This window comes from Microplitis mediator, chromosome 4 (assembly GCF_029852145.1).
Source record: "Microplitis mediator isolate UGA2020A chromosome 4, iyMicMedi2.1, whole genome shotgun sequence".
NCBI lineage: Eukaryota > Metazoa > Arthropoda > Insecta > Hymenoptera > Braconidae > Microplitis > Microplitis mediator.
In genome coordinates, this window is record NC_079972.1 from 9,219,491 (window position 1) to 9,233,435 (window position 13,945).

The 13,945-nt window shown below is 27.0% G+C and overlaps 1 protein-coding gene across 5 annotated transcripts in view; it reads left to right on the forward strand.

Annotated features, from left to right (window-relative positions):
- Positions 1–13,945, forward strand: part of LOC130667124 (rho GTPase-activating protein 190) — a 35,474-nt gene that overhangs the window by 2,046 nt on the left and 19,483 nt on the right. For 4 of the 5 annotated variants that reach the window (XM_057468603.1, XM_057468607.1, XM_057468608.1 and 1 more), the window contains exons 2-9: positions 1,864–2,646; positions 5,418–6,328; positions 10,095–10,304; positions 10,426–10,437; positions 10,624–10,810; positions 12,896–13,011; positions 13,136–13,288; positions 13,595–13,833. In XM_057468603.1, the coding sequence (XP_057324586.1) occupies positions 2,464–2,646; positions 5,418–6,328; positions 10,095–10,304; positions 10,426–10,437; positions 10,624–10,810; positions 12,896–13,011; positions 13,136–13,288; positions 13,595–13,833 (2,011 nt within the window). In that variant the 5' untranslated portion in view covers positions 1,864–2,463. The remainder of the gene's footprint in view (positions 1–1,863; positions 2,647–5,417; positions 6,329–10,094; positions 10,305–10,425; positions 10,438–10,623; positions 10,811–12,895; positions 13,012–13,135; positions 13,289–13,594; positions 13,834–13,945) is intronic. The other variant, XM_057468605.1, reaches the window with a different exon arrangement.

The following is a 13,945-nucleotide window of genomic DNA, read 5'->3' on the forward strand; positions in this document are numbered from 1 at the left end:
TATAATTAAAAATTTTTCTTTAAATTTGCTCTTAGAAATTGATATAAATTTTGTTAGATACAGAAAATATTAATATGTGAATTAAATGGATATCGAATAAAATTAAAAGAATGCGCATTTATAGAATTTAAAAATCAGCATGTGCATTTTGTTTTTTTTTACATTTTTAATTGTTGAGTTAGTTTATTTGTAGATCAAAATGTGTCTCACATCTGCTTCATTCACACTCATAAGCTAGTAGACAATTACCAACTTTCGGATTTTTTTTTCTTTTTTTCAACAAATCAATTACAAAAGAAAAAAAACTAAAAATATGCACGTATAGAAAATTAAAACAACTATAGGTGCAATTTTTTTCTAATTTATCGTTTTAAAAAAAATCCAAAGATTGTCAGGCGTCGACTAACTTCAGCATCATAAATATTAAAATAGTAAAAGCAGCAGACACTTGAGACTTTTATACTTTTTAAATACACATCAAATATTAATATCAAAAAAATTCCTTGTCACATTCACATAAAACTGTATAAATAATTCATTAATCAAGAGTAGGACAACAAAACAATTAATCAGCAATCAAAACACTTATAGATCAAACAATATTTTCATTGCTGATTAATTGTTTTACTGTTCAAGTATTCTTGATTAATTAATGATAAATATAAATATCGTTTTTGAAAATTCATATCAAGGACTGGAAAATTTTTATTTATTTCAAAATAATTTTTCTTTGGTAACTTGTAATTTTTCTATAAACATGGTGGCCACATTTTTGAAAAACCCGAAAATGTCAGAGAATTATAAATATACTGGAAAAATAAGGGAATTTTGTCACAAAGCTGGAAAAATTTTTACTTTCTTTTCTTTTGACTGAAAAAATTCAATAAATTTTTTTTTCTGTCGAAACTGTTCAAAAAATGACGCGGCACGAATGCAATTGTAATACCGTCTTGAAAAAAAATGAGTAGAAATTGATTCCAATAGCGAATAAATGAAGCAGTTAAATTAAAAAGGCTGTTAGAAAAAAAAAAGTCTTAGTAGAAACCAATCGTGAGGATCTTCAAGTTGTTAACATCCATGTTGACAAGTTACAAAACTAAAAACATTAAAAGTATACATAAGTATTGAACTAATAAGTTTCACTATATTTATTATTCGCGCACTTGATTAATATTTTATTAATATTCTATAAAACGTTCTTATTTATGAAATTTATTCTAGTGAAAATGAAAAATTTATTTATATTTTATTATAGAGTAAGTTATATAAAAACATAGATTTTAAATAAAAAATGAAAAATTATTAATTTAATAAATAAATAAACTTATGAACATTGACAAATAATAAAATAAAGTTTCATTTAACGGCAATGATTGATTATTTATTGAACTGACTTTTAGCATTTTATTTTAAATTAAATAAATATTTCCAATGATTTAATATTACTACATATGGTCGGAATTTTTTTAATTTTTCGACTGGAATAACTGGAATAGTCACGGAATTTCAGTTTCAAAAATCTGTGGTCACCGTGTAAAATAATTTACAAATTTTCTATTTTTTGTACCATAAAATTTAAATTTTTTTTTAGACTTTGATCTACTTAAATCTCTGTCTTTTAATTATTTATATCTACAAAGTTCTCAGTAGAAATAATTATTTCCCAGGATAAAGTAAAAGAAAAAATTCTATTGTAAAAACTGCAAAATCAACATTAACATAATTTAATATTAAAATATAATAATAACAATGAGGATCTAAATGCATGGAATGTTTTAATTAAAATTTTCCATTAAACATATGTTGTATGTACGAACACAAATGAGAACTTTTAAAGTCTAATATTAAATTATTTTATTTCAGGTAAATTAATATAGTGCCATTGTCAGAATAACATTGCTCATATTTAAAAAAAAAACAATAATAACGTTAATAGAAATAATAATAATAGTAAATGTGTAATCGCGCTCTTTTTAATAATAGCCATTAATTAAATAAATATTAATTAAAATAAATAAAATCGATAATAATTACAAATGCAACGAATTTTTTTAAAGTATAATATTAATGTGATGTTACGAACAAAAATAAATGAGTGGATTAAGTGATAACATCAAATTAAAATGAAGTCTATTAATAATAATAATATTAATAATAAATAAAATAAAAGTAAAATAGTGATTTAAATAATAAAATGGCAAAAATGTTGCCAAAGGGGACTTTTTTAATTTTTATATAGAGATTGTATAAATAAATAATACAACGACCAAAGATAATTATCGATACTGGAAGTTTAAATCGTAAATAATTATTAAGATGTGGAAAAAAATATAAAATTGAAGGCCACGTTGTGTCTAAGAGAGTTAACATTTAAAGCAAGTGGCGGGTGATAATAATTTTTAAAATTAATAACTGTTAGCTAATTAAGTTTAGCTAAAAATATATAAATATTAACTGTAATAAATGAGTTTTAACATGGCACGTAAAAGTGATAATATTAAATGTATTAACATTGCGGTTGTTGGATTGTCTGGGACTGAAAAAGACAAAGGACAAGTTGGAGTCGGAAAGTCATGTCTTTGCAACAGATTTATGAGATCACTTAGCGATGACTACAGTGTTGATCATATTTCTGTTTTGTCACAGGTAATTAATATTTTTTTTTTTTTTATAACTATTACTATTAAATAAATATATAGGTTGTTTTAAATCAATACTTTTTATTTAAATTGTTTGATAATTAATTGAGTTGTTCTTTTGTAAAGGACATTCTCGACAATACCCTCTCCCCACTTTTTAAAAATTCAATTAACATGAACTGTTATAACCGTATTCAATTTTTTTCAATTAATTAAAAAAATGAAAGCATTAATTGAAAACAGGACAACGTGGTTACAATTTCGCCGAGATATAGATTTAAAAAAAAAAAATTATTTATAGTTGTTATCAATTGGGAGTCACATGAAATTTATTGAACAAATTTCAGAAAAATCTTCATGTTAATTTTTTAATTCGAATTTTCAAATTTTGTACAATGAAAAATTATGTACTTGAAGATCGGAACGTTTTTCGCGCAACGAAAATGAAAAATAAATTTATGTAATTTGACTGACTGGGCTGAGGGCTGGCTTAAGATTTTCGGCTGACATACCAGCATCTATATGCGAAACATTTTAGAAATCTAGTCAACCAGTAGATCTTTCACTTTCCAATTTTTGTTTTTTCGTAACACGAAAAACGTTCCGATCTTCAGGTACACGAAAAATTACAGTTTTTAGTGCAAAAACAGGACCCTTGTATAAAAAAACTTTAAGTATTTATAGTTTGCACTATAATAATTTAGATTACTTCTTGTAATAAAGTAATCACAATTGTAGATACCAAATTGTACAGTTTCTAATGTATTTTTAGTTGAAGAAAACCTGTTTGTTATTAAGGTCTGATAAAAGTCTTGTATGAAACTGTAATAATTTCTATACACCTCAGAAATAATGTAATTTTTACAGTTTCGAAGTAGAGGGGCTTTTCTCGTATTTAAAACTGCAATTCTCGTTAGAAATGTTATGGTGTTATAGTTAAGCCGTACCATGTCGGCTACCTGCAGAAATTTAAATAAATACATGGAAAAATTACTTTGGCCATAGTAAATTTACAACGACTCTATCACAAATTACTGTAATCATTGTAAATTTTACTATGGCCATAGTAATTTTTCCATGTGTGTTATTTGAAATTCTGTGAGGTGGCCACTATGGTCCAGCTTTACTATGACACCATAGCATTCCAGACAGGAATAATTTCTCCGTGTATTTACCAAATTTTGTTCAACTTCTAATTGATAACTAAGTAATTTTTTTTTAAATCTATATCTCGGCGAAATTGCAACTGCGTTGTCCTTTTTTCAATTAATGCTTCAATTATTTTTTAATTAATTACTAAGATTTTAATACGGTCATGACAGTTCAAGTTTTGAATATTTTAAAAAAATTGGGGGAAGGGCATTGCCTGAGAAAGTCCTTAATATGAATAAGTTCAATTTTTATTGATTTTGTACATTTAAGACGTTTAGTTTTGAAACCGGAAGTAGATGTCAATAAAAACCAATTTTTTAAAGACAGTAAAAAGAAAAAAATGTCCGGATTCTTTGAATATAAATTTTGGGCAAATTTCTAACTTATTAATGATTAGATTTGTTTGATTTTGTAATCATCCGTTTAAAATTAATTTCTAGTTGTATTGTGTAGTAAATTCTTAAAAAGTATGACCCCAAAAATTATAATTTAAATTTATAAAAAAATTAATTAAAAATTTTTCAGATTATGTAGAGTAATTTTAAAACTTGACGCCTCATTTATAAATAAGTTTTTTTTGTTCATAGCAATTATTTTAATTAAAAACTTTTAATCAATATATTCATTGAAAGACATGATTAATCATGACACATAGCAGCTAACTCTTTGTATTTTCAAACAATGTAATGTACTTGTTTACATTCAATATAATTAATAATTTAAAACAGCAGTATAACTGTGACAATATTTGATCATGTAATATGATTAAATAATTTATTAATTCTTTGTCAATGTCACAATCGATTCGTCAATGTTTCCAAATTCTAATTAGTAAAAATTTTTTTTTTAATTATTTTCAGTAGCACAGTAAAGAAAACTTTTAAAAAATTAATTAATAATTTAATTTAACGCGTGAAATAATTGTCGTTTTATTGACATAAATACGTAAGCTAAAAATAATTACAGAATAAAAATGAATTATTGTACGGTGATAAATCAGAGCTAAAATATTTAAATTCATTAAAAATAGTATTTGAAAAAAATAATATCGTTCTTTTTTTGGGTAAATCTCGTAACTGCAAAATTATAATTTTTTCAGAAATCGGTCAAAACAATGTACCTGAAGATCGGAACGTTTTTCGCGCAACGAAAATGAAAAAAAAATTACGTAATTTGACTCCTTAAAGGGTAATCCCGGAAGTTGGGGATGGCATTAGATTTTCGGCTGTCATACCAGCATCTATTTGCAAAACATTCCTGAAATTTAGTCATCTAGTAGATTTCTTGCTATCAAATTTCTTTTTTCGTTGTACGAAAAACATTCCGATCTTCATGTACATTCACAACATCTATTCTGTTACACGTGCGTTAATCGAAATATTAAAATTCAAAAGTCTCTCGAACATTCGTTATAATTATTAAAAGTTTAAGCTTGTTTTACGCAGTAGCAGCACTAAAGAATTTTTTTCACTCATAATTTTAATTATGAAAAAAAAGTAGCTATGAGGTTTACCCAGAAAAGAGACGAATACATTCAGTCGCTTTATAAAATTTAAAATCTAGTGATCTCTTAAAGTTTTTAATCAAGTAAACGTTTATTAATAAATAAAAAATATTATTTTACAGTCGGACTTTAGTGGTCGTGTTGTAAATAATGATCACTTTTTATACTGGGGTGAAGTAGTAAAAGTTGCTGAAGACGGCACTGAATATCAATTTCAAGTAATTGAACAATCAGAATTCATAGATGATGCATCATTTCAACCATTCAAAGGCGGGAAAATGGAGCCATATGCAAAACGATGCGCTGCTACTAAAATAACTAGTGCTGAAAAATTAATGTACATTTGTAAGAATCAATTAGGAATAGAAAAAGAGTATGAACAAAAAGTATTACCTGATGGTAAATTAAATATCGATGGTTTTTTATGTGTATTTGATGTCAGTGTGGTACCAAATCGTTCAATTGAAAAGCAAATTGAAATCGTATCGAACATATTGAACAATTTAATAAAAACTAAAAAACCTGTTTTATTAGTGACAACTAAAAATGATGACGCTAACGAACAATATGTAAAAGAGGCTGAAAAATTGATATCACGAAAAGAATACAAGAGTTCAATTTCAGTTGTCGAAACTTCATCACATGAAAATATAAATATTGATGCTGCATTTCTAGTCTTGGCACAAATTATTGATAAAACTAAAGTTAGAAGTAAGATAATACCTTTTAGTGAAGCTGCTAGATTAAGAAAAGAATTATTAGACGCTTCAACAGAATCTCTACAAAGATTAATACGTATCCATGTTACGGATTATCGCGCACTATGGTCACAAGCTTCGAAAAAACTTGCTCAGCACAAAGAGTTTAATAATTTTGTTGAATTGTTTGGTATCGATGCTACACAAAGGCTATTCAGGCGACATATTAAAAAATTAAAGGATGAACAAATAGCTAAGAAAATACAAGGTTATTTAGATATGTTGCCAGATATTCTTCATGAAATTTGTCCAGATATTTCCAGTCTTATTAATGAGTGAGTTTAATAATTATATTTATTATTATGAACAATTTTTTTTATATTTTCAAAGGGAACTTACACTTTTTTTTCTTTCGCACTTGAGTGGAAGAACGAAACTGTCCTCGGTGTACTTGTACAGTAAATGGAGGCTTTGTCTAAATTTTTCTCCCAACAAATGCACGGAAAAAGAAAAAATAATAAAGTTTCGTATACTAACGCAGCGCTTCAAACAATAAACTGAAAACATTTAAAAAATTAGTTTCCATTAATAATTTTATTAAATAAAATTTTCAGTCATAAATTTTACAGTTTGAAATTTACTTTGGGCTCAATAGTTTAGTAAAATCTTTAAATTATTATTTGAAACTGCAATTATTTTTTTTTCCTGTGTAGAAACTTTCAATATATAGACCGAGGATCGCTAGATTATAAAGTAATGCATCGATCCTTGGTATGTAAATGTGATAAAAGCTTTCATTTGAGAGAAAAACGGACAATATTGTTTGGGAATCCCGCTCAATTATATTTATCATAAAAATATGCCTGTTGCAATCGGTTTCATAACGATACTTTTGAAAAATTTTTCCCTAATGTCCAATTTTGTCGGTTGTGTCGAAAAATACCATCGACGAAAGTTTATAAATATATACGCGCTTTGTTATCACAATAGCGGCCGCACAATTTTTAACGGATCGTAATGACATTTGATAAATTATTTGGGCGAATACTTTGATGGAGTTCGAAAATAAGTAAAATCGGTTGATTAGTTTAGAAGTCACATCTCATACTTATTTAAGGACATTTTCTAGTAGATTTTTTTAGTAGATTTCTCATAGAAATCTGGCTATTGAATTTGTCCTCATGGCTGAGTTTTCAAAGAATTTTGTCATAATCTAACATAATTCATCGAGTAGGTTCCAAAAATACTATTAGATAAAAAATGTATGTATATAACCCGGTTTGTGGACACGGTAGCGTCTACAATTCCAAACGGATTTGAATGAAATTTAACATATTTTTTTTTTTGGGTAAAAATCTAGGTCAAGTTTGAAGATGAGCCAAATTGGTTGGTTAGTTCAAAAGTTCGGCTGCCCAATTTCAAAACACAGTAACTGACAAAAATAAAATTTTTGAAATATGCATCGAATCATGTTTACAAGATTCCACTGGAACTAAAAATACTACAAAACCGATTTCGAAAAATTTATCACTTACTGTGTTTTGAAATTGGTCAGCCGAGTTGTGGGTGTTTAAAGTTTTTGAAATCAAAATGAAAAAAAATCGTTTTTTGTCAATTTCTCTCCAAATAATTTTTGAATGTAAAACGATAACTTATTTCTGTTAAATGTATCTGATAGCTCATGTAGTTAGCTTTCACTTTCGTTATTTAACTGACCATTTCGACAACTTTTTCAAATAGATTAATCACAAAAAATTTTTGAAAAAATTTTTTTATGGCTTCAACTTTCAATGTCTTTTGAATGATACGTTGCAGGTTAATTTCGTTGATTGCATCTTGTAGCTAAAAAAAAGCTTCAAATTACACTACTATGACTTTATCTAAATGAAACTTGGCACACACATCGTTCAAGTTAATACTTAAATTTTGATAATTTATTAAAACAATTATGATTCAAACTTTATATCATAGATTTTTAATGTGCTTACTATTATCAAAACTTTTAGCGGTTCAATAATGAATAGATTCCGAGAAATCTGCGGCCTTTTTAAATATTCAATGATTTTCAACAGTTATAAAAGTATTAGGATTTTATTAATTAATTTTAAAAAAAGTCAAGGTAATTCTCAGACAGTGCCCCCCACTTTTTAAAAATTTTCAATGACACATCTGTCATAAGTGTATCAAAATTTTATCAATTAATTAAATAAATATTAAAGCATTAATTGAAAAATGAACAATTTTGCGAGTTAAACGAAATTTGTTGAATAAATTTCAGTAAAATCTTCATGTCAATTTTATAATTCGAATTTTGAAATATTGTAGGCTTAAATTTACTTTCCAAGTTTCGTTTAATTCCTAAGTGATAACAACTGCAAGTAATTTCTTTAGAATTCTATCTCCAGACAGAATTGTAACTGCGTTGTCCTGTTTTCCACTAATGCTTTAACTTTTTTTGAAATTAATTAATGAAATTTTAATACGGTGATGACAATTCAAGGTCATTGAATATTTTAAAAAGGTGGGTGGTCTGTCTAAGAATGCCCTTAAAAGATATTTTATAGAGAAAAGTTAAAAGCTATCTGTTAAAATACTTTTTAATTATCATAAATGTCACCTCAAACTGAAAACTTATACATAATGTGAAAGTTATTAAGACGATCCAGAAGTTCATTAATAAAAGTTATTTTTTACGTTAATCTCAAAATTATCTTTTCAAATATCACATGAAAGTTTTCTGACACACCAATCTTATAAGTAACGTCACGTTTAAGTCAACAATAGATAAATCTTTGAATGATTTAAAGGTGATTATGTCACTTGAAATAGAAAGTACACCGAAAAAAGTATACTATTAAAATGAAATAATAAAAAATATGTAGAATATGTAATATAAAATGTGTACTTTATATTAATGGGAAAATTTTTTTAAAATAATTGAATAATTTTTTTCTAACTTTCTTCAAAAACTACATTTGAAAATCACAATTTTGAAAAAAAACGTCCTGATACGTCAATTTTTGACAAAGTTGTTTATTGAAAAAAAACCTTTTTTTCTTAAATTCATAATTTTTTTTTATTGAGTAAAAAAAATTTGACAAAATTCAGAAAAATGATTTTGATCCAGTAAAAAAAAAGAAAAAAATTTTCAGCCAAATCGAACGGAGTCGCGTTCCAAAGTGGTCCATTCCCAAATAGGACAGAGACAACTTTAAGATGTCTTAAAGATGTCTTTTAAAAACATAAGACAATTTTTTTTTTGTCCCAAAGTCACCTTTTTTGGTATAAATACGACATGCGAATGTTGGTTCCGAAGACAGAGAAGAGTTGTGTTGTTTTTCCTGTCTTATTTCAATTAATAGTATATTACATACCTAGGCCAGTAAAATAAGAAAAGTCGCAGAGCACATGTAATTGTTGGCCGAGGCGAAGCCGAACATCAAACATGTAGTTTGAGGCTTTCTTTTTTTACTGGCCAAGGTGCGTATACTATTTTTCTGCTCGACGAAGCCGGAAAGTTGCAACTTCGTTCAGGGCAGCGGCCAGAAAGTTACCACTTTCCGGCCGGAGGGCAGAAAAAAGTCATTTAGATGACTTATTTTACCACTATTTGTAATTTACTTTTTGTCGTCACTTGTCTTAAGTCTTTTAAGTACACATTTTTTCGGTGACATAAATTTCTGATCGTTTTGTCAATATATTCGTGCCTTATCGATATGTCAGAAAGTAGCCTAAAAACTGATATCTTATAGATGTCACAAAGGCAAGTGTGCTCCTTGGGTTTGGCCCGAAATCCCCCATATATAATATTCTTTTGTTTTATTTGAAAATAAAGAACGATCGACAATCAATAAAATTTATTGAAATCAAATTTGAAAAAAATATAGTTTTTATCATCAAAATGATGATAATGTACAGCTAAAAACCTTTTTTGAAATACGCAGAAGTTTATGGTGCAAATTTAATATTAAAATATTCAGTAGTTTTTGCGTGATAGGCGTTCGAAAAAAACACCAATCATTTTATAGATATAAATTATTTTTAAATTGATAACTTGATTTATTTATTGAGTTAATGAATTATAATTATTAAAATTAATAGAGAATGGTCAACAGTACAACAATTTATTAAAGAACATCCAGACTTTCATCAACATTTCTATGAATGTCCAGAAGATATATCGTGGATTGATTACGACTTTGGTGAAAATAATACAACTAAAATTCCATATGAAGTTCTTGAAACTCCAGAAGCTGAGACAGTCTTCAAGAATCACATCAACGCTCTGCAACAAGAGCAAAGACGATTAGAGTAATTATATTATTTTACAAACTTATTAATTAAATTAATAAATAATTGTCCATAATAATAATAAATAAATATATATATAATAATGCTTATGCTTTATTTTGGGTGGCGTTTCTTTGTGCAGACTTCCAAAGAGGTAATTTGTCAGTTTAATAATTGCTCATTAATTCATTATTTTACTAATTGCATGTTAAGTTAATTAATTTTACCTTTTAGTTTATTTACTGTTAGATATTTACTTTAAAAGTTATTTTAAATTTAATATATGTTATTTATATACATACATATTTACGTTTGTATACATATTATATGTTTTTATCAGATGGAAAAAGCAATTTAAGCAATTGCTAGAGGAAACTGGGTACGTAACGCCTGGAAAACATTTGTCAGAAGTGCGAGTACTGTTCATGGGTCGCGAATGTTTCGAAGCGCTTTCTCATCATGATTGTCAAGAAATTTATGACCAGCATCAAAAAGAAATAATTGAGAGAGCGAAACATAATTTCCAAGTATGAAAAATATTTATATATTTATATTTTTTTATTAACCTTTCGTCTGTCGCGCTATGAGGGAATTCCCGCTTTTTTTAAAATCATAATTTCAGGAAAAAAAATTGGAAAATCCAAAAGTGCTCCTCAAATACTCACGCAATATTTTGAATAGTCAATTTACTTTTATTAATTACTGAGCCACGTATTTATTTTTCAGCTAAACAAAAGTTTTATTTGTTTAATTAAAACGAAATATTTTTTAAAAATACGTACAACGATACTGTCGATTCTTAGTTACCTAATAGGAAAGATATTAAATAACTGATAGCGTTTAATTAATTACCCGCGTTTTTTGCATAGAAATTGCCATGGCAAGTATGAAGTAAAATAATAGTCAATAAAAAAAAGTAAGAGAAAGAAAGGAAAACATTCCTAATAAAAATGGCTGCAGGGTGTGTTTGTTTGCATGTAAAAATGCCTGTTTTAATAGAAATTATTTATTATAAAAAAAACGAGAGCTACAGTAGTGATTTTCGAAAAGAATTTTCTTTGCATAATTTTGATGATAATGAAAGAAAATTAAGTCATTTTGTCAAGTCGTTCTTGAAATATTTGATGTCTGTAAAATTAGCTGACCCAACTCAATACAAATTGAATTTAAATTAAGTAAAAATTATGAGCTTTTTAGGTACTATTTAGATGCCCAAATAACAAGTTAGGTGCACAAACGATTTTCGCAAAATTTACAAAAAACGGATGGACTGCCAGAATTTTTAATTCCATTTAATCAAAGCAATTATTATTTTTTTTTATGGCGTAAAAATTATGTGCTTATTAAGTGCTTCCGAAAATCTTGATGCATTCTCGGAAAAAAAAAGAGTTATTTAGGAAAATATATAACTGCCGCCAGGAAAGCTGGGTATCCATAACCAAAAGATATAAATCAGAGCATATGTACTACACTGTAAAAAAAGCGGTGTTAAAAATGGGATCAATTTAACATCGCACAGTTTTAAAATAAAATAACACCGGTATGGGTCGTGTAATTTAGCGGTGTTAAATTCGTGTCAATATTTGGGCCACAGACTTTTTTTGAACCACAGAATATCTCGGCTACTCAATTTCAAAACACAGTAACTGTCAAAAATAAAATTTTCGAAACATCGACGTTCTAATTAGCAAATTGTCTCTTAACATTTTTTAGTAGGTGATTCTGTGCAATTTTCAAAAAGTAATAGTCAAAAAAAATATTATTTTAGTAACCTAGACTCAAATATTATACGTATACCAGATATGGAATTGATTTTTAGATGGAAAAAAAATTTTTAAAAATCGATTTTGAAAAAGTTTTCCCTTTCTTTGTTTTGAAATTGGAGAGCCGAAGTGACGTCCACGATAAATTTTTTTTTATAATAATACGTATCGGGCAACTTAATGAAAGGATCAGGCTTACTCATTAGTGTTTCCTCTTTCTTTATAATATGCAAGTGTGATATAAAAATAATATATACATTTCAATGTGAGGGAATCGCGTGACCTTGACAAGTTCGTTATAAAGCCCAACTTCTCCGCTTCGCGTTCGAGGTGTGCAAATAATAATTACTTTCCTAAACCGATTCAGCAATTTGTGTACTTATGTCTTACTATTCGATAGAAAAAGTTTCTATAACTTAAGTTGCCTTATTTTTTTTCTAAATTTATGTTAATGCGAATAAATCGTGAAATTGCGACAATTTCCTCACTATGCGACTGATCTCTCGAGATCACTTACGCGTAAGTAAAATTTATATGCACCGTTGCCATATTTATAAAAAACGTTCTCAGCTGATTCAATCAGTTTAAAAATATAGAGTCTAGTCGTAAAAATGACAAATAAAGTTCATAGAAAATATTTATCTTCTATGAAAATAAAAAATAAATAATCAAATGTAAATTAATGAGACTTCGAAATCGACGTAGCAACATGGCACTAAAATTAATATAACATTGCGGCGATTCTTTCACCGCGCGACTAACGATGTCCCTCGACGGACGAAAAGTTAATATCGCTAAACAATAAATAATAATATATTTTATGTATTCAATTTTTTGTATTTTTACCAGGAACTTTTACTTGAACACGCGGACTTATTTTATCACTTCAAAAGTATAGCTCCGTCTGGCACAATTACGCAAGATGATATTAAGGAAATAACTGATGCTTTAATAGATGACTTTAGGTAATTGCATATTTTAATTACAGTAATTTCCATTGTGATTTCATTAAATCTGGTAATCTTTTATTATTATTATTATTATTATTATTATTTATTACAATGTATTCTATTATTACTATTTCAAAAGGTACAAGACATTGGATAGACTTGATCAAGATAGAAAATTGATGCTTTTTCAACATCTTGGTTTCGTTCATTGTCCAATTAGAGAACATTGTCCTGCATTTCCTAATTGTATGGATGCTCTTATTGAAAGAATACTCGGTACTAAAGCACACAGGTATATTATTTTAATAATCCATTACATATTTTTATCCTCTCAATAGAGTTACTCGAATAAAATCCATAAATATACAATATTTATCATTTTATTTTTATTTATTAATGAAAAAAAAATATTAATATTATTAAAATTATTTCCAGAAGACATTAAAATATTTAAGGAATTAAATTTTAATGTAAAATAGATTTAATTAACCGGAAATAATTAAAATAATTTTAATTGAGTATTTGATAAAAAAATTTCTGAAGTAATTTTTTTTACGTAATAATAAATTATAATTAATTATTAATAATTTATTAATAGACCATCGTCATGGAACCACAGTAGTCAATGGCAATTAACATCCGAAAATAATCAATTAAATTTAGTAATACTTGGTAGCAATGGACTTGGAAGTGAATTTGCTCAGGAAATAAAAACACAAACAGATGACGATGAAGTGGAAATTGATTGTCAGTTATATACACTCGGTTATCGAGTTATTGACGGTGACGTTGGATTACCCCACAATTCATTTACAACCTCGGATTTTATGCCACACGGTGAGTCATTAATTTATACTTGTATAATAATTTAAGAGTAATATCGTTATGTAACTTGATAATAATAAAAACAATAACCATAACATCAGTCATTAAAACAAAAATAATAACG